General features: G+C 44.8%; 1 protein-coding gene across 6 annotated transcripts in view; it reads right to left on the reverse strand.

Moving 5' to 3' along the window:
* LOC118358677 (protein unc-13 homolog A-like) overlaps positions 1–26,294 on the reverse strand; it is a 101,200-nt gene that overhangs the window by 42,919 nt on the left and 31,987 nt on the right. For all 6 annotated transcript variants that reach the window (XR_008080212.1, XR_008080213.1, XR_008080214.1 and 3 more), the window contains 6 exons: positions 22,826–23,884; positions 15,313–15,403; positions 13,766–13,812; positions 8,443–8,527; positions 3,499–3,573; positions 3,143–3,362 (listed from right to left, as the gene is read on the reverse strand). Coding sequence is in view for 3 of the 6 variants with exons in the window: in XM_052480533.1 (XP_052336493.1) it covers positions 3,143–3,362; positions 3,499–3,573; positions 8,443–8,527; positions 13,766–13,812; positions 15,313–15,403; positions 22,826–23,884 (1,577 nt within the window). In the remaining 3 variants the exon portion in view is untranslated. The remainder of the gene's footprint in view (positions 1–3,142; positions 3,363–3,498; positions 3,574–8,442; positions 8,528–13,765; positions 13,813–15,312; positions 15,404–22,825; positions 23,885–26,294) is intronic.

Below are 26,294 nucleotides of genomic sequence, written 5' to 3' on the forward strand. Positions count from 1 at the left end.
AAACCTTGGATCATTGCTATTCTAACTTCCGCGATGCATATAAGGCCCTCCCCCACCCTCCCTTCGGAAAAGCTGACCACGACTCCATTTTGTTGCTCCCTGCCTACAGACAGAAGCTAAAACAAGAAGCTCCCACGCTGAGGTCTGTTCAACGCTGGTCCGACCAATCTGATTCCACGCTCCAAGACTGCTTCCATCACGTGGACTGGGATATGTTTCGTATTGCGTCAGACAACAACATTGATGAATACGCTGATTCGGTGAGCGAGTTCATTAGAACGTGCATTGAAGATGTCGTTCCCATAGCAACGATTAAAACATTCCCAAACCAGAAACCGTGGATTGATGGCAGCATTCGCTGAAACTGAAAGCGCAAACCACTGCTTTTAATCAGGGCAAGGTGACCGGAAACATGACCGAATACAAACAGTGTAGCTATTCCCTCCGCAAGGCAATCAAACAAGCTAAGCGTCAGTACAGAGACAAAGTAGAATCACAATTCAACGGCTCAGACACAAGAGGCATGTGGCAGGGTCTACAGTCAATCACGGATTACAAAAAGCAAACCAGCCCAGTTACGGACCAGGATGCCTTGCTCCCAGGCAGACTAAATAACTTTTTTGCCCGCTTTGAGGACAATACAGTGCCACTGGCACGGCCCGCAACCAAAACATGCGGACTCTCCTTCACTGCAGCTGAGGTGAGTAAAACATTTAAACGTGTTAACCCTCGCAAGGCTGCAGGCCCAGACGGCATCCCCAGCCACGCCCTCAGAGCATGCGCAGACCAGCTGGCTGGTGTGTTTACGGACATATTTAATCGATCCCTATCCCAGTCTGCTGTTCCCACATGCTTCAAGAGGGCCACCAGTGTTCCTGTTCCCAAGAAAGCTAAGGTAACTGAGCTAAACGACTACCGCCCCGTAGCACTCACCTCCGTCATCATGAAGTGCTTTGAGAGACTAGTCAAGGACCATATCACCTCCACCCTACCTGACACCCTAGACCCACTCCAATTTGCTTACCGCCCAAATAGGTCCACAGACGATGCAATCTCAACCACACTGCACACTGCCCTAACCCATCTGGACAAGAGGAATACCTATGTGAGAATGCTGTTCATCGACTACAGCTCAGCATTTAACACCATAGTACCCTCCAAGTTCGTCATCAAGCTCGAGACCCTGGGTCTCGACCCCGCCATGTGCAACTGGGTACTGGACTTCCTGACGGGCCGCCCCCAGGTGGTGAGGGTAGGTAACAACATCTCCACCCCGCTGATCCTCAACACTGGGGCCAAGGGTGCGTTCTGAGCCCTCTCCTGTACTCCCTGTTCACCCACGACTGCGTGGCCACGCACGCCTCCAACTCAATCATCAACTTTGCGGACAACACAACAGTGGTAGGCTTGATTACCAACAACGACGAGACGGCCTACAGGGAGGAGGTGAGGGCCCTCGGAGTGTGGTGTCAGGAAAATAACCTCACACTCAACGTCAACAAAACTAAGGAGATGATTGTGGACTTCAGGAAACAGCAGAGGGAACACCCCCCTATCCACATCGATGGAACAGTAGTGGAGAGGGTAGTAAGTTTTAAGTTCCTCTGCGTACACATCACAGACAAACTGAATTGGTCCACCCACACAGACAGCATCGTGAAGAAGGCGCAGCAGCGCCTCTTCAACCTCAGGAGGCTGAAGAAATTTGGCTTGTCACCAAAAGCACTCACAAACTTCTACAGATGCACAATCGAGAGCATCCTGTCGGGCTGTATCACCGCCTGGTACGGCAACTGCTCCGCCCACAACCGTAAGGCTCTCCAGAGGGTAGTGAGGTCTGCACAACGCATCACCGAGGCAAACTACCTGCCCTCCAGGACACCTACACCACCCGATGTCACAGGAAGGCCATAAAGATCATCAAGGACATCAACCACCCGAGCCACTGCCTGTTCACCCCGCTATCATCCAGAAGGCGAGGTCAGTACAGGTGCATCAAAGCAGGGACCGAGAGACTGAAAAACAGCTTCTATCTCAAGGCCATCAGACTGTTAAACAGCCACCACTAACATTGAGTGGCTGCTGCCAACACACTGACTCAACTCCAGCCACTTTAATAATGGGAATTGATGGGAATTGATGTCAAATATATCACTAGCCACTTTAAACAATGCTACTTAATATAATGTTTACATACCCTACATTATTTATCTCATATATATACGTATATACTGTACTCTATATCATCTACTGCATCTTTATGTAATACATGTATCACTAGCCACTTTAACTATGCCACTTTGTTTACATACTCATCTCATATGTATATACTGCACTCAATACCATCTACTGTATCTTACCTATGCCGCTCCGTACCATCACTCATTCATATATCTTTATGTACATATTCTTTATCCCTTTACACTTGTGTGTATAAGGTAGTAGTTTTGGAATTGTTAGCTAGATTACTCGTTGGTTATTACTGCATTGTTGGAACTAGAAGCACAAGCATTTCGCTACACTCGCATTAACACCTGCTAACCATGTGTATGTGACAAATAAAATTTGATTGATTTGATTTGAGATTCCTCAAAGTAGCCACCCTTTGCCTTGATGACAAGTTTGCACACTCTTGGCATTCTCTCAACTAGCTTCATGAGGTAGTCACCTGGAATGCATTTCAATTAACTTACAATTAACATACATAGTATACAGTGTGATTTCTCGATGAGTGCTCAGGCAGTATCTGCAGACCTGTGAAATGTTCACGAAGAGTTGGAAAGGGGGAGAGGATCTCAAGGAAAGACAAATGGCTTTTCATTTTTTTAAATTCATTTTTAAAATTAAAATAAAAGATAGAGAGTGCCTGAGACTGCAGAGTGAGATAATGCGAGGGAGGAGGACAAGGGGAGTGGGATGAGAGATGTAGGAGAGATGAGAGAGGAGGGAAAAGGCTGAAGTATGACAGTCAAAGGGGAATGCCAGTCAGCTATTTAACACTCTTATCCAAAGCAGCTTACAGTCTGTAGTCTCCCACACAGTTGGTGTTGTTAGGTTATGTTTTATCATTATATTACGTTTTAGCACCAACTGAACAAAACTTTACCACTCACTTAGAAAAGTTCAACATGGCTCTACTTACTTTGCAGGCAGTCAGCATTGAGTAGGTCCTGGCACTTATCGTGACATTTGACCCCGCACTCGGTGCACCTCATGCCCTGGCGGGCGATGCCCCACAGCAGCCCCTCACACTCATAGCAGTAGGTGGGTGTCGTGGCCGTCCACACCTCAAAGTTATGGGGTGTGGTGCAGGAGATGGGGTAGATCAGAGCCTGTAGGGTCTTCTTGTACACATGGCTCTTCTACAAGAGAGGGAAACGTAGAGGACGTATATACAGAGTCAAAGAATCTGTGGAATCTATGACTACATGGAGAGAGGGGAAATGCCCACTATCTGGATATACTGAGAGTAGAGAAAAGAAAGAGCCAGAAACGCACCAGATCCTCGTTATTGAGAGTGCTGGACGCCATAGCTGATGTGAACCCTGCCTTCCTGGAGTTCTGAGCCAGGGACTGAGGTAGGCCAGGCAGGGGACAGAAAGAAAGGAAGGAATTCATGACTGATTAGATGAATATATAGTAGTTTTGTACATACTGCGATTCTAATACATTCAATAAGCACTTTTAAAACAATGTGACAACTTCGATTTTGCTCAAAGAAAGAAGTCTATTTCTCTTGCTACTTACTTTAATATATTTTAACATATCTCATTAAGGCAACAGGTCACAGAGCGATCCAGCTGTATTCTCCCCAAGTGTATACAAGAAACCAGGGGTCATGGGTATCTGGAATCAAGTGCTTCTCTACACAAATTGCTATTCCCCTTGTCTTAACAACATTCTCTTTTCATTTGGAATCGTCCACGGTGTTACTCACCATAGCCTTTAGCAGTAGAGATGGAGGAAGGAAGAAGCAGGAAGAGAAACAAGTGTTAAAGGGGCCATATGTCAAACAACTCTAGCCACAGTCACAAACATGACGCCAATAGCATAGGGGTGATTTAAAAAACAGACACAGAGTGATCGATCGTGATAAAAGTGCCAAGAGACAGAAAGATCACTATATCACGGGAGAGTTATGATGGAATACTGGGTAGAGGGAAAGGAGGGGGGACATTTCCATTCATTTAAATCTAGACCTATTAATCACGTGCCACGTAAACAACCCAAAACATTGTGCTATCTAGAACCTAAAAGATTTATTCAGGTGTCCCCATAGGATAACCCTTTGGAGAACAATTTTTCGTTCCATGTATAAACCTTTTCACAGAGGGTTCTACATGGAACCCAAAATGGTTCTACCTGGAACCTAAAAGGGTTCTACCTGGAAAGCAAAAGGGTTATCTTATGGGAACAGTCGAATAACCCTTTTGGAGTGTAGGACAAAAGCCCTTAGGAACAAGGTGGAAAACTCCGTATTTCCTTAACAATGATATGCGATGTTAAAAGATATACTCTATTTAAAACCCAGAGAGTTACAGGTGTAGGATTTCTAGCTAAAATATAGAAAGAGCGCTCTAATAGGCTACTTTGAAGCAATGCAAGACATGCCTCATTTGTATTAAAACATTCAGGTTTCAAACAATTAAGTATAACGTTTTCAAAATGCATACTGCCTCCAGCTCATTGCAAAGTGGTGTGTGGTGTGCTAATGAAGCCTTCCTGGCCTTGCTGTTTCATGCAGTGTTCATAACAACTGGAAACTCATACATCTCTGACTTCGGTGTTTTCAGGAGAACTGGGAACTGGAGATTAAACGAGCTCCGACTGGGAAAAATAGTTTTGAACGGTCGGTCATCCAACTCGGAATTCCAACTCGGGAATTCAGGCCTCTTTCTAAAGATCCGACTTTCCGACCTGAAGATCACTGACATCATGATTTGACCTCGTATCGTAGTTGTCTTGAAAGCACCACAGGCAGCAGCTCTTGCGCTTTCTGACAGATTTTCCACTCAAGGGCTCTGTATCTGTATGCTGGTTGTGTGTGATAAATAAGATACATAACAAATATACTGTACATACACGCTAATTTAATTCCATACAATTATGCAGATGAACCTATAGACTGATAAGCACGACCAGACCACCAAGGAATAGGCTAAAAAAGCATTATTTTACAATGGGATTTTTCTTCTCCTCCCAGGACAATTGGCCTGTGCCAATTTTATTCATCGGCTTTACTATTTAAAAATGTTTTATCGGACAAAAGCCGGCTATTATGGCTAATGGAAACGCTGGTGTGTGTGTGCATATGTATGTGCATCTCCATGTGTGTGTTCATTCTCATGCAAGTGTGTGGGTTGTACAGTCTGACAGTGAACTGGATTCATAGAGACAAAGTACTGAGCTATTTAGTCCTGTATGGTAATTCTTCATTCAAGTGGAGCTGAGCAGGCCTCCAGCTTGTCAGTGCTATTCAATTCAAAGCCAGGAAGTCAGTTCAATTGGCAAGGGTGGATGGCACAAGGGCTAGGTCGTCTATTTAGTGTGAGTATAATAGCCTAGTTATAGCACCCGCTTTGACAACTACTCTACCGTTCAAAAGTGTGGGGTCACTTAGAAATGTCCTTGTTTTCTAAAGAAAATCTACTTTTTTGTCCATTAAAATAACATAAAATTGATCAGAAATACAGTGTAGACATTGTTAATGTTGGAAATTACTTATTGTAGCTGGAAACAGCTGATTTTTTATGGAATATCTACATAGGTGTACAGAGGCCCATTATCAGCAACCATCACTCCTGTGTTCCATTGGCACGTTGTGTTAGCTAATCCAAGTTGATCATTTTAAAGGGCTAATTGAGCATTAGAAAACCCTTTTGCAATTATGTTAGCACAGCTGAAAATTGTTGTCTTAATTAAAGAAGCAATACAACTGGCCTTCTTTAGACTAGTTGAGTATCTGGAGCATCAGCATTTGTGGGTTCGATTACAGGCTCAAAATGGCCAGAAACAAAGATCTTTCTTCTGAAACTCATCAGTCTATTCTTGTTCTGGGAAATGAAGGTTAGTCCATGTGAGAAATGTGTACTACTCCCTTCACAGAACAGCGCAAACTGTCTCTAACCAGAATAGAAAGAGGAGTGGGAGGCCCCGGTGCACAACTGAGCAAGAGGACAAGTACATTAGAGTGTCTAGTTTGAGAAACAACTGGCAGCTTCATTAAATAGTACCCGCTAAGAGGCCTCCCGGGTGGTGCAGTGGTCTAAGGCCGCGACCGGGAGGTTCATGGGGTGACGCACAATTGGCCTAGCGTCGTCTGGGTTAGGGAGGGTTTGGCCGGTGGGGATATCCTTGTCTCATCGTGCACCAGCAACTCCTGTGGCGGGCCGGGCGCAGTGCGCGCTAACCAGGTCGCCAGGTGCACGGTGTTTCCTCCGACACATTGGTGTGGCTGGCTTCTGGGTTGGATGCGCGCTGTGTTAAGAAGCAGTGCGGCTTGGTTGGGTTGTGTTTCGGAGGACGCATGGCTTTCGACCTTCGTCTCTCCCGAGCCCGTACGGGAGTTGTAGCGATGAGACAAGATAGTAACTACTAACAATTGGATACCACGAAATTGGGGAGAAAAATAAAAATAATAATAATAAAATAAAATAAAAATAGTACCCGCTCCACCAGTATCAATGTCAACAGTGAAGAGGCGACTCCGGGATGCTGGCCTTCTAGGCAGAGTTGCAAAGAAAAAGTCATATCTCTGACTGGCCAATAAAAATAAAAAATTAAGGCAAAAAACAGACAATGGACAGAGATATACCGGGGGATGTGCATGAACAGCAACTTATGGAAAATAACAGCAGGCTCGTACATTTCCTCAGCAAAAACAATGTACTGAGCAAATGTCAAATTGGATTTTTACCAAATTACCGTATGTCAGACCACGTATTCACCCCGCAAATTCTAATTGACAAACAAACAAACCAAAACAAAGTCTTCTCATACTTCGTTGATTTAAAAAATATTTTGACTCAATTTGGCGTGAGGGTCTGCTATACAAATTGATGGAAAGTGGTGTTGGGGGAAAAACATACAACATTTTAAAATCTAAGCACACAAACAACAAGTGTGCCTTAAAAATGTGCAAAAAACACACAGTTCTATCCACAGGGTCGGGGGGTGAGACAGGGATGCATCTTAAGCCCCACCCTCTTCAATCAAAAAATTGGCGAGTGCACTAGAACAGTCTACAGCACCCAGCCTCATCCTTACTAGAATCTGAAGTCAAATATCAACTGTTTGCTGATGATCTGGTGCATCTATTCCAAACCAAGGAGGGCCTACAGCAGCACCTAGATCTTCTGCACAGATTCTGTCTGACCTGGTCCACGACAGTAAATCTCAGTAAGCCACAAATAATGGTGTTCCAAAAAATGTCCAGTTGCCAGGACCACAAATACATATTCCATCTAGACAACGTTGACCTAGAGCACACAAAAAAACGATACATACCTCGGCCTAAACATCAGCGCCACAGGTAACTTCCATAAAGCTGTGAACGAGAGACAAGGCAAGAAGGGCCTTCTATGCCATCAAAATGAACATACAATTCGACATACCAATTAGGATCTGGATAAAAATACTTGAATCAGTTCTAGAACCCATTGCCCTTTATGGTTGTGAGGTCTGGGGTCTGCTCACCATCCAAGAACTCACAAAATGGGACAAACACCAAATTGAGACTCTGCAGGCAGAATTCTGCAAAATGATCCTCAGTGTTCAACGTAAAACACCAAATAATGCATGCAGAGCAGAATTAGGCCAATACCCACTAATTATCAAAATCCAGAAAAGAGCCATTAAATTCTACAACCACCTAAAAGAAAGCGATTCCCAAACCTTCCATAACAAAGCCATCACCTACAGAGAAAGTTACCTGGAGAAGAGACCCCTAAGCAAGCTGGTCCTGGGGCTCTGTTCACAAACACAAACAGACCTCTCAGAGCTCCAGGACAGCGACACATTTAGACCCAACCAAATCATGAGAAAACAAAAGATAATTACTTGACACATTGGAAAGATTACACAGACCCACAAAGAATTTGAAAACAAATACAATTTTGATAAACTCCCATATCTATTGGGTGAAATACTAGTGTGCAATCAGAGCAGCAAGATTTGTGAGCCGTTGCCACAAGAAAAGGGCAACCAGTGAAGATCAAACACCATTGTAAATATCATCTATATTTATGTTTAATTATTGGCCCTTTTGTGAGTAATGTTTACTTTTAATTTTTGTTTGTGTATTTCACTATTGTTATCTATTTAATTTGCTTTGACAATGTAAACATATGTTTCCCATGCCAATAAAGCCCCTTGAATTGAAATTGATAAGAGAGAGAGAGAGAATATAGAGTAAAATATATTTAGTATATGGTCAGAGCTTACACTGACCAGGTCCCTGACCAGAGGCATGGCTTTCCTCTTGCGGAGGTCCGGCATGCTGTCGATGCTATACAGCGCACCACCCACCCTGCATGGGGAGAAACCACACAAACACAGCACTCTTATTATCACAACATCCTCATCCCCACAAAATCCTCATTACCACAACATCCTCATCACCACAACATCCTCATCACCACAACATCCTCATCACCACAACATCCTCATCACCACAACATCCTCATCACCACAACATCCTCACCACCACCACTGACATACGTGACCCGATTCAGGAAACTAGATGCATGTTGCAAGTCACGACTTCACAGGAGAGCTGTTTGAACTTTAACAGATGTTTTTTTTTAATCAAAATGCGTTTTTGGCAAAAACTCCATCTCAACTAGTCTCGAACATGTGAACTTTCATGTGCCTTAATATCAAACCTGTATGCCATCTGTAAATACAAATAAAATTGTTAAATTACGAGCCTAGTTGGTTTAGCCACAGAAAAAGTGAGCAACCTTCCCGCTAGCCATGATTGGCTGAGATAATGAATGGACTGGACATAATAATATAATATAATAATAATATATGCCATTTAGCTGACGCTTTTATCCAAAGCGACTTACAGTCATGTGTGCATACATTCTACGTATGGGTGGTCCCGGGGATCGAACCCACTACCCTGGCGTTACAAACGCCACTACCCTGGCGTTACAAGCGCCATGCTCTACCAACTGAGCTACAGAAGGACATGCCGAGAGATGCGTTTGGATTGGTCTGCCATATAGTACACATCTGTCTATTGGAGCTGGTCAGTATGTCTAGGTAATCGTGTCAAACGCGTCTTTTTTTTAAATGTGGTGTTGGAAAACTGCATAAACCTAATGTCAAATTAAAGTGTACTGTTTGCTAGCTAACGTTAGCTGGCTGGCTCGCTAGCTAACGTTATGTGTATGCGCAACTTTCAAAGCAGAATTACTTTCCCATTGTTTCCTCAAATGCAGTGTATGATATACCATTTTGTAGCTCCAAGTCTCTACTTTTATCCAATGTAAAAAACGTAATTTAAATGTTGCTACATAGGACCGAATCCAGGTGGTGAGTCACACATAGACACACTGGAAATTAGAGAAATAGATCCTCTACCTTGGTCCCAAATCCGTTTCGGCTGTATAGCCATGTTTGTATGACAATGACCATAGGCAACGCAGGTATCCTAGTGGTTAGAGTGTTGTGCCAATAACCGAAAGGTTGCTGGATTGAATCCCTGAGCTGATAAGGTAAAAACCTGTTGTCCTGTCCTTGAACAAGGCAGTTAACCCATATCAAAAATGGCAGCCCCCCGCACCTCTCTGACTCAGAGGGGTTGGGTTAAATGCGGAAGACTAATTTCAGTGGAATGCATTCAGTTGTACAACTGACTAGGTATCCCCCTTTCCCTAACAGATCTGGGACCAACTTAACTTTAACTGTTTGCTCAAAATGTCATGCAGTTCTGTATTATTCCATGTTGTGAAGCTTTGTAGCTCATCACTAAGCTAAGGACCATGGGACTAAACACCTCTCTCTGCAAATGGATCCTGGACTTCCTGACGGGCGACTCCTAGGTGGTAAGGGTAGGCTACAAAACATCTGATATGCTGATACTCAACATGGGGGCCCATCAGGGGTGCGAGCTTAGTCCCCTCCCTTACTCCCTGTTCACCCATGACTGCATGGCCAAACATGACTCCAACACCATCATTAAGTTTGCAGACAACACAACGGTGGTAGGCCTGATCACTGACAACAATGAGACAGCCTATAGGGAGGAGGTCAGACAACTGGCAGTATGGTGCCAGGACAACAACCTCTCCCTTAACGTGATCAAGACAAAGGAGATGATCGTGGACTACAGGAAAACGAGGGCAGAGCACGCCTCCATTCACATCGATGGGGCTGTAGTGGAGCAGGTCAAGAGCTTCAAATTCCTAAGTATCCACATCCCTAAGGAATGATCATGGTCCACCCACACCTACACAGTCGTGAAGAGGGCACAACAATGCCTATTCCCCCTCAAGAGACTGAAAATATTTAGAATGGGTCGTCAGATCTTCAAAAAGTTCTACAGCTGCGCCATCGAGAGCACTGGTTGCATCACCGCCTGGTATGGCAACTGCTTGGCATCCGACCGCAAGGCGCTACAGAGGGTAATGTGTATGCCCCAGTACATCACTGGGGCCAAGCGTCCTACCATCCAGGACCTCTATACCAGGCGGTGTCAGAGGAAGACTCCAGCCACACTAGTCATAGACTGTTCTCTCTGCTATCTATACATAGTCACTTTACCCCTACCTGCAGTATATGTACATATTACCTCAATTACATCGACTAACCTGTACCCCCGCACATTGACTCAGTACTGGTAACCCCTGTATATAGCCTCGTTATTGTTATTTTATAGTGTTACTTTCTTTTTACTTGAGTTTATTTAGTAAATCTTTTCTTAACTCTTTTTTTATTGTATTGTAGGGTTACAGACTTATAAAAGTAAGCTTTTCACGTATTCATGTATTTGGAGCATGTGACAAATACAGTTTGATTTGATTAATATTGGTTTATTTGTTTACTCTGATCCCTATTAGCTTTTGCAGAAGCAGCAGCTATTCTTCCTGGGGTCCACGAAAAAACACACAACATGACAAGTAACAAAACACTGATAGACAAGGGCAGTCGCACATATGTAGAATACAACGATACAAATAATACAACTAACACAACTATTATTAAAACAAATCAAATCAAATTTGATTGGTCATATACACGTGTCTAGCAGATGTTATTGCGGGTGTAAAGAAATGCTTGTGCTTCTAGTTCTGACAGTGCATTTATATCTAACAGCTTGCTAACATATTCCCAAAATACACGTAAATCTAAGTAAGGAATGGATTAAGAATATATATACAGTTGAAGTCGGAAGTTTACATACACTTAGGTTGGAGTCATTAAAACTTGTTTTTCAACCACTCCACAAATATCTTGTTAACAATCTATAGTTTGGCAAGTCGGTTGGGACATCTACTTTGTGCATGACGCAAGTCATTTTCTCAACAATTGTTTACAGACAGATTATTTCACCTAAATCAATGTATCTCAATTCCAGTGGGTCAGTAGTTTACATACAGTAAGTTGACTGTGCCTTTAAACAGCTTGGAAATTCCAGAAAATTGTGTCATGGCTTTAGAAGCTTCTGATAGGCTAATTGTCATCATTTGAGTTAATTGGAGGTGAACCTGTGGATGTATTTCAAGGCCTACATTTAAACTCAGTGCCACTTTGCTTGACATCATGGTGATAATTAAAAGATATCAGCCAAGGCCTCAGAAAAAAATTGTAAACTTCCACAAGTCTGGTTCATCCTTGGGAGCAATTTCCAAACGCATGAAGGTACCACGTTCATCTGTACAAACAATAGTATGCAAGTATCAACACCATGGCCATCATACCGCTCAGGAAGGAGACGCGTTCTCTCTCCTAGAGATGAATGTACTTTGGTGCGAAAAGTGCAAATCAATCCCAGAACAACAGCAAAGGACCTTGAGATGATGCTGGAGGAAACAGGTACAAAAGTATCAATATCCACAGTAAAACAAGTCCTATGTCGACATAACCTGAAAGGACGCTCAGCAAGGAAGAAGCCACTGCTCCAAAACCGCCATAAAAAAACAGACTATGGTTTGCAACTGCACATGGGGACAAAGGTCATACTTTTTGGAGAAATGTCCTCTAGTCTGATGAAACAAAAATAGAACTGTTTGGCCATAACTACCATCATTATGTTTGGAGGAAAAAGGGGGATGCTTGCAAGCCGAAGAACACCATTCCAACCGCGAAGCATGGGGGTGGCAGCATCATGTTGTGGGGGTGCTTTGCTGCAGGAGGGACTGGTGCACTTCACAAAATAGATGGCATCATGGGGGAGGAATATTTTGTGGATATATTGAAGCAACATCCCAAGATTCACTCAACTTATTGTGGGAAGCTACCTGAAATGTTTTACCCAAGTTAAACTATTTAAAGGCAATGCTACCAAATACTAATTGAGTATATGTAAACTTCTGACCCACTGGGAATGTGATGAAGGAAATATAAGCTGAAATAAATCATTATCTTTACTATTATTCTGACATATATTGTAACATTCTTAAAATATAGTGGTGATCCTAACTGACCTAAGACAGGGAATTTTTACTAGGTTTAAATGTCAGGAATTTTGAAAACTGAGTTTAAATGTATTTGGCTAGGTGTATGTAAACTTCCAACTTCAACTGTACAGATATGTCAGAGCGGCATTGGACTAAGATACGGTAGCATAGTATAGAGTACAGTTTACACATATGAGATGAGTAATGCAAGATATGGAGACATTATTAAAGTGGCTAGTGTTTCATTTCCTTAAAGTGGCCAGTGATTCCTAATCTGTCTATAGGCAGCAGCCTCTGATTTGCAGGAGAGGGCTGTTCAACAGTCTGATGGCCTTGAGATAGAAGCTGTTTTTCAGTCTCTCGTTCCCAGCTTTGATGCACCTGTACTGACCTCGCCTTCTGGATGATAGTGGGGTGAACAGGCAGTGGCTCAGGTGGTTGTTGTCCGTGATGATCTTTTTGGCCTTCCTATGGCATCGGGTGCTGTAGGTGTCCAGGAGGGCGGGAAGTTTGACCCCAGTAATGCGTTGGGCAGACCGCACCACCCTCTGGAAAGCTTTGCGGTTGTGTGCGGTGCGGTTGCCGTACCAGGCGGTGATACAGCCTGACAGGATGCTCTCAATTGTGCATCTGTAGAAGTCAACCGTGCCCCTATATCGATGTTTATGCTGCTTGATTGCTTTGTGGAGGGAATAACTTCACTGTTTGTATTCCTCCATATTCCATAACTTGCCTACCTGGTTAAATAAAGGTGAAATAAAAAAAATAAAAAAATATTCCCAGTCTCCTTGCCCTGGTTAAATGCGGTTGTTCGCACTTTCAGTTTTGCGCGAATGCTCCCATCTATCCATGGTTTCTGGTTGGGGTAGGTTTTAATAGTCACAGTGGGTACAGCATATCCTATGCACTTCCTGATAAACTCTTTCACCGTATCAGTACTTGTGTCAATATTATTTTCTAAGTTACTCTGAACATATACCAGTCCACGTGACCAAAACAATCAAAATACTGCAGAGTTGCTTAAGAGCTCGTCGCAATGCTGCCATCTCCATTGGCGCAATCATCCGTCAGCGCCATCATTAGGCCATCATTATACAGCTATTATCATGTACATTGGTGTGATAGTGACAGGCACTTACCCTGCTGACAGCAACAGGGAGCAAATCCCAACGGACTCCCCCCGAGCCTGTGGAGAGAGGGGGGAGACAGGTGGAGGAATGATTGGCACATAGTACCCCAGGAAATTGTTTTATTAGGTCTACTACATCACACCACTAGCTGTCTGTCTGTAGCTGTCTGCCCCTAGCTGTTCGCGCCTATCTGTCCACCCCTAGCTGTCTGTCTGCCCCTAGCTGTCTGTCTGCCCCTAGCTGTCTGTCTGCCCCTAGCTGTCTGCACCTAGCTGTCTGTCTGCCCCTAGCTGTCTGTCTGCCCCTAGCTGTCTGTCTGCCCCTAGCTGTCTGTCTGCCCCTAGCTGTCTGCCCCTAGGTGTCTGTCTGCCCCTATCTGTCTGCACCTAGCGGTCTGCCCCTAGCTGTCTGTCCCCAGCTGTCTGCCCCCAGCTGTCTGCCCCCAGCTGTCTGCCCCTAGCTGTCTATCCACCCCTAGCTGTCTGTCTGCCCCCAGCTGTCTGCCCCTAGCTGTCTGCACCTAGCTTTCTGGCCCTAGCTGTCTAAAAGTTATTTACAACGATGGAGTCGTGACACACGGCTAGTCAGTTTGTTATCTAGTCTACCCCACTTTGTTACTATAAAGTCAAGAAATATGTGTTTCATTGGGGAAAAAAACAAACCCTCAGCCATAAAACACAGGAGAGAGACAAGAGAGCGTTATCGGGGGTGATTTCACCATCCATTGACATCTGTCGGGAGGCCTTTGTGTTTGAAGGCCATGGTTGAAAGTGGATTTGTGACAGATCCTTATTTTTTTATTTGACCTTTATTTAACCAGGCAAGTCAGTGAAGATCAAATTCTTATTTTCAATGACGGCCTAGGAACAGTGGGTTAACTGCCTTGTTCAGGGGCAGAACGACAGAATTGTACCGTGTCAGCTTGAACTTGCAACCTTCCGGTAACTAGTCCAACGCTCTAACCACTAGGCTACCCTGCCGCCCCTGACGTTCCAGTAATTGTATCTGTGCTCTTTTTCTCTCTGTGTGTTTAGAGCATGACACAACACTGCCATTCACGTCATCATCACTTGCAGCACTCATGACCAACCACAAACACACCCACGTGGCAGTCGGCTCCAGCCCTGGCCAATCAGAACGGACAACATTCAAATCGCTTCGGAAGTGGCACAAAATCAAACAAACACAAATTATCTTAACAACATTAAGCCGGGCAAAAAGAACCACAGGATTACAATTTACAGAGTAAGAGAAGGTGACATGAATGACAGACAACCAAAGGATTGAGAAGTGAATGAAAGAAAGCTGAAAGGGCAAAGATGTCAGAAGAGAAACCTCAGAGCAGGGACATATGAAGGAGTGACAGCATTCTGGCGAGAAACAAAGAGAGCAGCCACATGGTTTCCATACACACACACACCCACACACACACACACACACACACACACACACACACACACACACACACACACACACACACACACACACACACACACACACACACACACACACACACACACACACACACACACACACACACACACACGCTGTCCCACCTGCTGCAGATGTAGTCGGACCTTGCTGCAGAGCCGTTGCCAGTTGGCCCTAGCCCTGTCTGGACCAGGATCCATGATGGGCCTCTGATAGCTGGGTGAGGAATTTACAAGAGCAGAGCTCAATATATTTAACTTTTTTTTATAGGCAGTAGTGGCTAGTAACGGATACTAATAAAACTGTAGAATAATGTACTGTGTATATGTAGTGTGTATATAGTGTGTAGTGTATATATATTGTGTATATGTAGTGTATATGTAGTGTGTATAAGTAGTAAATATGTTGTCTGTATACAGTATTTAGTGTATATGCAGGCTGTATACAGTATGTAGTGTGTATATGTAGTGTGTATACAGTATGTAGGGTGTATATGTAGTATATATGTAGTGTGTACAGTATACAGTATGCAGTATGTAGTGTGTATAGGTAGAAGATGTAGGGAAGTGAATACTTGTTATAGTATTAAATCTAGAATTCCTATTTCGCAACAAAGCATCCTTCACTCATGCTGCCAAACATACCCTTGTAAAACTGACCATCCTACCGATCCTCGACTTTGGCGATGTCAGTTACAAAATTGCCTTCCAATACCCTACTCAATAAATTGGATGCAGTCTATCACAGTTCTATCTGTTTTGTCACCAAAGCCCCATATACTACCCACCACTGGGACCTGTACGCTCTCGTTGGCTGGCCCTCGCTTCGTGCTCGTCGCCAAACCCACTGGCTCCAGGCCATCTACAAGACCCTGCTAGGTAAAGTCCCCCCTTATCTCACCTCGCTGGTCACCATAGCAGCACCCACCTGTAGCACGCTGTGACGGCCCTGAATTTTTCTGAACCGTCTCAGTGCAACTCCTTCCAATAGGGCGCTTTCCCTTTAATTCCCAATTAAATAGCCAGCATCAGCTGCACGAAAGTGGGGTTGTGATGGAGACGTGCATGAGGATGTGTTCAACCCTCAGTTCCGAAGCTTCTCTATTCCGTTTGTTTTGTTGCCGTTAAACGTGTGTTTTGTAGCCTAAGAGAGTTTACCCAGGATCGGATCCACTCATCGCGTCCCTGGACTACACCTCTCCGTTCTTCGTGGCCTTTCTCCGCTGGAGATCTATTGGCGGATTGGATTGTCTGACTGACCGACTGACTACCACCTTTTTGTATACGGTATTTCATTTGTTTGGATGTGATGTATACTGTGATTTGTGTAGTTAGTGGTAGTTGAGGACTTAAGTAAGAGTTGATCCGCTTTAAAGTTCTGTGGTAAAGTAATTGTTATATTGATTGTATGTTTAATACTGGGTTTACGCTACACTGAATGAACGGACAAACATCGCGTGACAAAAGTCACTTGAGTTCACTGAACTCCTTTACCGGGCAGGACTCTTTTTAGGCCCGAGGTACAGGACATTTCTGGAGGAACCAGAACTCATTGTGATATTATTATATGTGTGTGTGTAATCATTGTTGTTGCTAATACAACCCACGCAACAGAATATAGTTGTTTTTTAAGTTCTTTCCAATGTTTTAAGGGTTTATGAAAAGTTTATTTCCATCCTGACTTTTACATAAGTCCTTTGTATTGGTGTAGACTTGACGGACCAGATGGGACTCATTCCCACCCAAACTAAAAGGAGAAACCAATGTTTTCTCTGGTAGGCACAACCTACCTGGCACCCCTATAAATAATAACCTCAAGTCAAAACCGTTACATAAAAAATGGCACCCCAGATGGGACAGCTCAACATTGAGAACTAACCAAAGCAAATATTTTGTGTGGAATTAAAACAATGGATTCACCCCAAGATAATGTGCTCATCCATGTCATACCTGTCAATGGGAATACACAGGGCCATTCTGACCATCAAGCTGACAATACAAATCATAATGTGAATGGAGATAATGGAGTTGATTTGGGCCAGAGCCCTGGGAATCTGAATGCTCGGCCTGAGCCACAGGCCACAGGAGGTCTAACCAGTTACTCACTTATTGACATGGATCTGTGTGGAAGTACTGAGCTAGTCCTCCCTCTGACACCCAACCTTCCTCCATTGTCTGGTTTATCTCCAGAGGTTGTAGTCTTACAACTTCAAGGTGACATCCTTGATATTCGTCGGACTCAACAACATCTCCAAACTCTTATCCACCATAAATTCAAATGTCTGAGGGAAGAGCAACAACAGAGTGCCATGGAATTCAGAAACTCACTGAGCACTCTAACCCACACGCTGAAAGAGCTCAGTGAGAGTGGAAGACGGAAATGACTGGTGCCATGGACAGGCAGTTTGACTACCAACGAAACCAACTCACTGCCACTCTCCAATGGCGCCTGCAACATCACCACACTGAGGTCCTCAAGGATGTTAATTCTGTTTTTTCTCCCATGGTTAACACTGTAGACCACTTGCAGACAGAACTCTCTAATTGTGTTAAAATGTTGGATGACGTGTCTGTGGACATGGCCTCCATTAGGCACAACTCCTTACACAGAGTTTCCCTGGTGTCCACTTCAGTTCAGACCACTGAGGGCCAAGCTGGCACCTCTGAATGTCCAAGACCGTATCAAGTAAACCCTTCCAGAAACCACAAATCACAACAGGCCAACACACCTAACTCTCTTCGCAGGAATGACCATCCTTCTCTGGGTGCTTTAACCAGAGCTGAAACCCCAAGAGTCACTGCCTACGCCCCCATCGACATCCCCTTCCTTTCAGTTAATACCGCACCAATCGGAAGCTAAAAAGTTACATGATTGGGGTTCAAATGTGGCAGTCTTCTCTGCCATTGCTCCGGTACCACTAACCCTTGATAATCCTTCTGATGATCTCCTTTTACAGGCTGTGAGAAGAGCTCAGCTGGAACAGCCAGAGGAGTTAAGGCTGTTGGAGCAGCTGCAGAATAATGCTGATGTATGTACTTCAAAGCTAGGACGCACCGGGCTCCTGAAGCACAAAATATTCCTTACACAGGAAATGCCGATCAAGCAAAAGCCATATCGTTTGTCCCCAGCGAAGCTAATCATCCAAAAGGGACTCATAAATGATATGTTAACCCAAGATATAATAGAACGTTCCTCCTCTCCCTGGGCTGCTCCTGTTGTCCTCATCCCAAAAAAGACTGGTGGTCTTAGATTTTGTGTGGACTATAGGAAGACCAACAATGTTTCCCAGACTGATGCCTATCCTCTTCCCACCATCCATGAGATCCTGGAGTCATTGTCTGGCGCTGTTGTGTTCACTACCCTTGATCTCAATAGTGGTTATTGGCAGGTTGAGATGGACCAGGAAAGCAAGGACAAGACTGCGTTTGTCTGTGCCGAGGGCTTGTTTTCCTTTAAGGTGATGCCCTTTGGATTAAAGAATGCCCCTGCCACTTTCCAAAGACTCATGGAGATTGCGTTAGGTGAGCTCAAAGGGAAGATCTGTTTCGTCTACCTGGACGATATAATTATCTACTCTCAGAACAGAGAAAGACACTTTCAAGATCTTCAAGCAGTGTTGGACAAGCTAAGAGAAGCTGGTCTGACCTTAAATATGAAGAAGAGCAACTTCTGCCAAACCTCCCTGAAGTTCCTTGGCCATATTGTGTCTTTCGACGGCATTCATGTGGATCCTGAAAAGACAAAGGCTGTACAAGACTTCCCTGTGCCAACCACACTCAAAGCCCTTCAACGGTTCCTTGGTATGGCTGGATGGTACCATCGGTTTGTGTCTAACTTCTCCCAGGTGGCAGAACCCTCAACGCGATGAAGCGAAAAGGAGCGAAATTCCAATGGACGGCAGAGTGCCAGACTTCCTTTGAAACCCTGAAACGACATCTCGTCACACCTCCCATTTTAGGTCATCCCAACTTTGATTGCCCTTTTGTTGTTTACACTGATGCAAGTGATGTTGGACTTGGTGCTGTCCTAGTCCAACAGACTGGACTTGGCACTGAAGAAGTGCTAGCGTTCGCCAGTCGGACATTGAATGGAGCAGAACGGAACTACTCCACAACAGAGCAAGAGTGCCTTGCAGTGGTCTGGGCTTTGGAAAAGTGGAGGTACTACTTGGAGGGAAGACACTTCACTGTGGTCACTGACCATTCCTCCCTTGTGTGGGTGTTCAAGACCAACAAACCAAGCACCAGACTCATAAGATGGGCTCTACGGTTGCAAGAGTTCACATTTGCAGTGGAATACAGGAAAGGAAAATACAACACTGTTCCAGATGCCTTGTCCAGAGCTCCTACTTGTGATAACGGTGGCCCTGATCTTACATGTGCTACTGTCCTGTCAAGCAGTCGAGACTCGCCCAAAACGGACTTTCCCATCTCTGATGAGGCCATATGGAAAGCTCAACAGGATGATCCAGAAGTACAGGCTTTGTACCAGACTATCCTGGAAGATGGAGAAAAGATGGTCAATCCTACCACAAAGCTGACCATCATTGAAGATAAAGTCTACCGAGTCGTACAACTACCTCACAGAACACTCTACCAAATGTACATACCGGACACTCTACGCCTACAACTGCTTCAACATTTCCATGAAGACCCATTAGCTGGTCATTTGGGCAGGTTCAAAACCTACAAGCGGTTGCAAGCGTTACTCTACTGGCCACATCTGAGCATGGATGTGAAGTCACACATCCGAAATTGTCAGGTTTGTCAAATGTACAAACCAGAAGGTAGAAAGCCTGCTGGCAAGTTGCAGCAAACGGTGGTTACCCGACCTTGGGAAATGTTAGGAGTGGATTTGATGGGTCCATTTCCTAGAAGCTCCAATCAGAATGTGTACATACTTGTTTTTGTTGATTACTATTCAAAGTGGGTGGAACTCTTTTCCCTGCGTCAGGCCACAGCAAGGACCGTCTCTAACATCCTTACGAAAGAGATCCTGACTCGCTGGGGAGTGCCTGATTACATCCTGTCTGATCGAGGTTCCCAATTTGTCTCTGATCTCTTTGAGGAGACCTGCCAAAGATGGAACCTGAGGCAGAAGTTGACCACGGCCTATCACCCACAGACCAATCTCACTGAGAGAGTAAATCGAACCTTGAAGACAATGATTGCTTCCTATGTAGGGACCCAGCACAAACACTGGGACAAGCACCTTCACGAGTTTCGATTTGCCCTGAATTCTGCTGTGCAAGAGTCCACTGGAGTCACACCTGCAGAGCTGAACCTAAGTCGTCCTCTCCGAGGACCCTTGGATATGGTGCTACAGCCCCAGCAGCTTACTCCAGACGCTGTTTGCTATGACCAGGTAGGCCATCTCCATGACTTGAGAGCTCTTGTCTCAAAGAACATGATCCAGGCTCGACTCAAGCAGAAGAGAAATTATGATAAGAACAGACGAGACATGCAGTTCCAGCTTCGTGATCGGGTGTGGCTTCGCTCTCATCCTTACTCGAAAGCTGAACAATTCTTCTCGGCCAAGCTCGCTCCTAAATGGCAAGGACCATATAGGATTGTGGAGCAGATGGGCCCTTTGAACTACCGAGTGGTGAAAGAGGACACAGGTGAAGATATGCGCATCGTCCATGTCTCACGCCTTAAGGCCTGTTACCCCTCGGCTGAGGAATTGGAGGCGATTGAGCGCCGCAAGGTCCTGGATATCTTTGAAGAGGATAGTGAGGATACTTTTCTCGGATTCCCAGACCCAGACGTCTCGCACCTTAAGGCCTGTGACTCCTCAGCTGAGGAGCGTGAGCTCCAAAAAGTAATGAATATTTTTGTAGAGGAAAGTGATGAGGAGACCTTTCTCGGTTTCCCCGACCAAGATGTGCCTTCCAGGGCAATGGTCGGCTTTTTCCAGGGAGGGGGTGTGTGACGGCCCTGAATTTTCTGAACCGTCTCAGTGCAGCTCCTTCCAATAGGGCGCTTTCCCTTTAATTCCCAATTAAATAGCCAGCATCAGCTGCACGAAAGTGGGGTTGTGATGGAGACGTGCATGAGGATGTGTTCAACCCTCAGTTCCGAAGCTTCTCTATTCCGTTTGTTTTGTTGCCGTTAAACGTGTGTTTTGTAGCCTAAGAGAGTTTACCCAGGATCGGATCCACTCATCGCGTCCCTGGACTACACCTCTCCGTTCTTCGTGGCCTTTCTCCGCTGGAGATCTATTGGCGGATTGGATTGTCTGACTGACCGACTGACTACCACCTTTTTGTATACGGTATTTCATTTGTTTGGATGTGATGTATACTGTGATTTGTGTAGTTAGTGGTAGTTGAGGACTTAAGTAAGAGTTGATCCGCTTTAAAGTTCTGTGGTAAAGTAATTGTTATATTGATTGTATGTTTAATACTGGGTTTACGCTACACTGAATGAACGGACAAACATCGCGTGACAAAAGTCACTTGAGTTCACTGAACTCCTTTACCGGGCAGGACTCTTTTTAGGCCCGAGGTACAGGACATTTCTGGAGGAACCAGAACTCATTGTGATATTATTATATGTGTGTGTGTAATCATTGTTGTTGCTAATACAACCCACGCAACAGAATATAGTTGTTTTTTAAGTTCTTTCCAATGTTTTAAGGGTTTATGAAAAGTTTATTTCCATCCTGACTTTTACATAAGTCCTTTGTATTGGTGTAGACTTGACGGACCAGATGGGACTCATTCCCACCCAAACTAAAAGGAGAAACCAATGTTTTCTCTGGTAGGCACAACCTACCTGGCACCCCTATAAATAATAACCTCAAGTCAAAACCGTTACTCCAGCAGGTATATCTCTCTGGTAACCCCCAAAACCAATTCTTACTTTGGCCGCCTCTCCTTCCAGTTCTCTGCTGCCAATGACTGGAATGAACTGCAAAAATCTCTGAAACTGGAAACACTTATCCCACTCACTAGCTTTAAGCACCAGCTGTCAGAGCAGCTCACAGATTACTGCACCTGTATATAGCCCATCTATAATTTAGCCCAAACAACTACCTCTCCCCGTACTGTATTTATTTATTTTGCTCCTTTGCACCCCCATTATTTCTATCTATACTTTGTACATTCTTCTACTGCAAATCTACCATTCCAGTGTTTATTTTTTTTATTTTTTTTATTTACTTGCTATATTGTATTTACTTTGCCACCATGGCCTTTTTTTGCCTTTACCTCCCTTATCTCACCTCATTTGCTCACATTGTAGATAGACTCATTTTTCTACTGTAGTATTGACTGTATGTTTGTTTTACTCCATGTGTAATTTTTACTCCATGTGTAATTTTTACTCCATGCGTAACTTGTAAATGAGGTGAAATAAATAAATAAATAAATAAATAATATTAGAAGGTGCTCTGGCTAATTTACACACAGAAATAAAGGTGCTATCTTGAACCTAAAAGGGTTATCCTATGGCTGTCCCCATAGAATAACCCTTTGAAGAACCTTTTTTTGGTTCCAGGTAGAACCAGCTTGATTCCAGGTAGAAACCTTTAGGTTCCATGTAGAACCATTTTTGGTTGCAGGTAGAACCCTTTTGGTTCCAGATGGAACCGTTTTGGAACAGTTTTTTTCTAAGAGTGCAGTAGAGGAGGTTTCACCTGACGACCGGGGTCTTCTCTGGGGGGACTTCTCCCGGGAGGCTCTCTACGACAGGGACCTCCTCCTCTAAAGTCAGAGGCTCCTCCACTTGGATGTCTAGGTGGATGTCATCCAGGGCATCAAACACCGGAGGCTGGGTATCTGGAGCAGGGCGCTGGGTATCTGGAGCAGGGCGCTGGGTATCTGGAGCAGGGCGCTGGGTATCTGGAGCAGGGCGCTGGGTATCTGGAGCAGGGGGCTGGGTATCTGGGGCAGGGGGCTGGGTATCTGGAGCAGGGGGCTGGGTATCTGGAGCAGGGGACTGGGTATCTGGAGCAGGGGGCTGGGTATCTGGAGCAGGGCGCTGGGTATCTGGAGCAGGGGGCTGGGTATCTGGAGCAGGGGGCTGGGTATCTGGGGCAGGGGGCTGGGTATCTGGGGCAGGGGGCTGGGTGTCTGGGGCAGGGGGCTGGGTATCTGGAGCAGGGGGCCGGGTATCTGGGGCAGGGGGCTGGGTATCTGGAGCAGGGGGCTGGATGAGGGATGGATGGATCATTGGGGTGAAGGTAGGCTTGGTAGAGGCTGTGGTGACAGGGGGCTGGAAAGGGAACATTGAGTGGGATTGAGAGGTGGGGGCCAGGGAAGAGGGAACCAGGGTGGGGGGATGTGGCTGCTGCTCTCTCAGGGAGGCCTGTTTCTCCAGAGGAGGCCTGGCAATGGAGGCCTTGGCGGCCAGCGTGGAAGCAGTGCTTGTAGGGGAGGGGGTGGAGTGCAGCTCCTCGCTTAGCGTGCTGTCCATCTCCTCCTCCTCCTCTCTCTCATAGTCGTACTCCCCCTCTCCATCTTCGGGCTCATAAAGCTCACCCTCCTCCTCGTCATCTTTGATGTAGCCCCCCTCGTCACTGTACACCTCCTCGGGCGCGTCGGGATCCCAGCCGTAGCTGACAGTGGAGTGACAGGAGTGGTAGGCGTTGTCCTCATCGTAGAGCTCCACAGATCCCCTCATGTTCCCCTCACTGAGCTGGGAGCTGCCTTGACTCAGCTCCCCGGAGGAGGCATAGTGACTGCTGCCTGTAGGACTTTAGACACATGGACCACAGTCAGATACACAGACACACAAGCAGACTGTAACAAAAGTAACATGTTACCCCCATCATTGCTTGACACTGGCACAGCATAGGAGGAGGAGGTAATAACAGGCTGCCACGGAGGCGAAGAGGACGCAGAGGAGCCACAGCCACACAGAACACACTAACACTTCAACACTGCAACTCACGTCAATGTGGCACAATTGTTCCCCTATGCCTCCAGACTGGGGATGAAACACTATAAACACTAAAGAACCAAAGTGGCCCCATAGAATGCATGTTAAAGGTGACATATTGGGATAAGGAGCCAGAGTAGGGACCAGAGGGCATGTTAAAGGTGACATATTGGGATAAGGAGCCAGAGTGGAGACCAGAGGGCAAGTTAAGGTGACATATTGGGATAAGGAGCCAGCCAGAGTGTAGACCAGAGGGCATGTTAAAGGTGACATATTGGGATAAGGAGCCAGAGTGTGGCAGAACAGTTAACCTAAAATAAGAGGAAAAAGGTAGTGAACCAACCAAGGCAACCCAGACCAAGGGATGGGCTAGTATGTGTTCAGATGCATGAGTGTGGGTTGGGTGGTGTAGTTATGGGTCTTTATTTCAGTATTTTGAGATATTATTGGTGAATGCTTTGAATCCTACACTGGGCTGACAGGAGTGGAGAAACAGCATCTTTTTAGGATATATTTATCATCTATGATGAATGAGGCTATTAGTGAGTAGGGAAAGAGAATGAGACGCGGCATGAGTTAGAGAGAGAGAGCAGACAGGAACAACACAAATCCCAACACACACACACAAGTCCACCCGTTTACACACTATCGATTAGAGCAGTGAAGGTTCAATAATGCATGAGACGGGGGGACAGGAAAACAGAACACCTGAGGAAAGGACACCAACACGCACAAACACAAATACACACACGGCATATGCACAAAACCACACACACACTCACAGACAGAATCCTGACCCCCAACCTGCTACTCAATCAAGAAGAGCACACACATGCAAACTCTCTTTGTTTGTCTCTCTCTTTGTTTGTCTCTCTCTTTGTATGTCTCTCTCTTTGTTTGTCTCTCTCTGTGTTTCTCTTCTCTGTGTTTGTCTCTTCTCTTTGTTTGTCTCTCTCTGTGTTTGTCTCTCTCTGTGTTTCTCTTCTCTGTGTTTGTCTCTTCTCTTTGTTTGTCTCTTCTCTTTGTATGTCTCTCTCTTTGTTTGTCTCTCTCTGTGTTTCTCTTCTCTGTGCTTCTCTTCTCTTTGTTTGGCTCTTCTCTTTGTATGTCTCTCTCTTTGTTTGTCTCTCTCTGTGTTTCTCTTCTCTGTGTTTGTCTCTTCTCTTTGTTTGTCTCTCTCTGTGTTTGTCTCTCTCTGTGTTTCTCTTCTCTGTGTTTGTCTCTTCTCTTTGTTTGTCTCTTCTCTTTGTATGTCTCTCTCTTTGTTTGTCTCTCTCTGTGTTTCTCTTCTCTGTGCTTTTCTTCTCTTTGTTTGGCTCTTCTCTTTGTTTGTCTCTTCGCTTTGTTTGTCTCTCTCTGTGTTTCTCTTCTCTGTGTTTCTCTTCTCTTTGTTTGTCTCTTCTCTTTGTTTGTCTCTCTCTGTGTTTGTCTCTCTCTTTGTTTGTCTCTCTCTTTGTTTGTCTCTCTCTGTGTTTCTCTTCTCTTTGTTTGTCTCCTCTTTGTTTGTCTCTCTCTTTGTTTGTCTCTTCTCTATGTTTGTCTCTCTCTTTGTTTGTCTCTTCTCTTTGTTTGTCTCTTCTCTTTGTTTGTCTCTTCTCTATGTTTATCTCTCTCTTTGTCTCTCTCTTTGTTTGTCTCTTCTCTGTGTTAGTCTCTTCTCTTTGTTTGTCTCTCTCTTTGTTTGTCTCTCTCTGTTTGTCTCTCTCTGTTTGTCTCTTCTCTTTGTTTGTCTCTTCTCTTTGTTTGTCTCTTCTCTTTGTTAGTTTCTCTCTGTTTGTCTCTTCTCCTTGTTTGTCTCTCTCTTTGTTTGTCTCTCTCTGTGTTTGTCTCCCTCTGTGTTTGTCTCTTCTCTTTGTTTGTCTCTTCTCTTTGTTTGTCTCTCTCTGTGTTTGTCTCTCTCTTTGTTTGTCTCTCTCTTTGTTTGTCTCTCTCTTTGTTTGTCCCTCTCTGTTTGTCTCTCTCTGTTTGTCTCTCTCTGTGTTTGTCTCTTCTCTTTGTTTGTCTCTTCTCTTTGTTTGTCTCTCTCTGTTTGTCTCTTCTCCTTGTTTGTCTCTCTCTTTGTTTGTCTCTCTCTGTGTTTGTCTCTCTCTGTGTTTGTCTCTTCTCTTTGTTTGTCTCTCTCTTTGTATATCTCTCTCTTTGTTTGTCTCTCTCTGTGTTTCTCTTCTCTGTGTTTGTCTCTTCTCTTTGTTTGGCTCTCTCTGTGTTTGTCTCTCTCTGTGTTT

This window comes from Oncorhynchus keta, chromosome 26, assembly GCF_023373465.1.
Source record: "Oncorhynchus keta strain PuntledgeMale-10-30-2019 chromosome 26, Oket_V2, whole genome shotgun sequence".
Taxonomy (NCBI): Eukaryota; Metazoa; Chordata; class Actinopteri; order Salmoniformes; family Salmonidae; genus Oncorhynchus; species Oncorhynchus keta.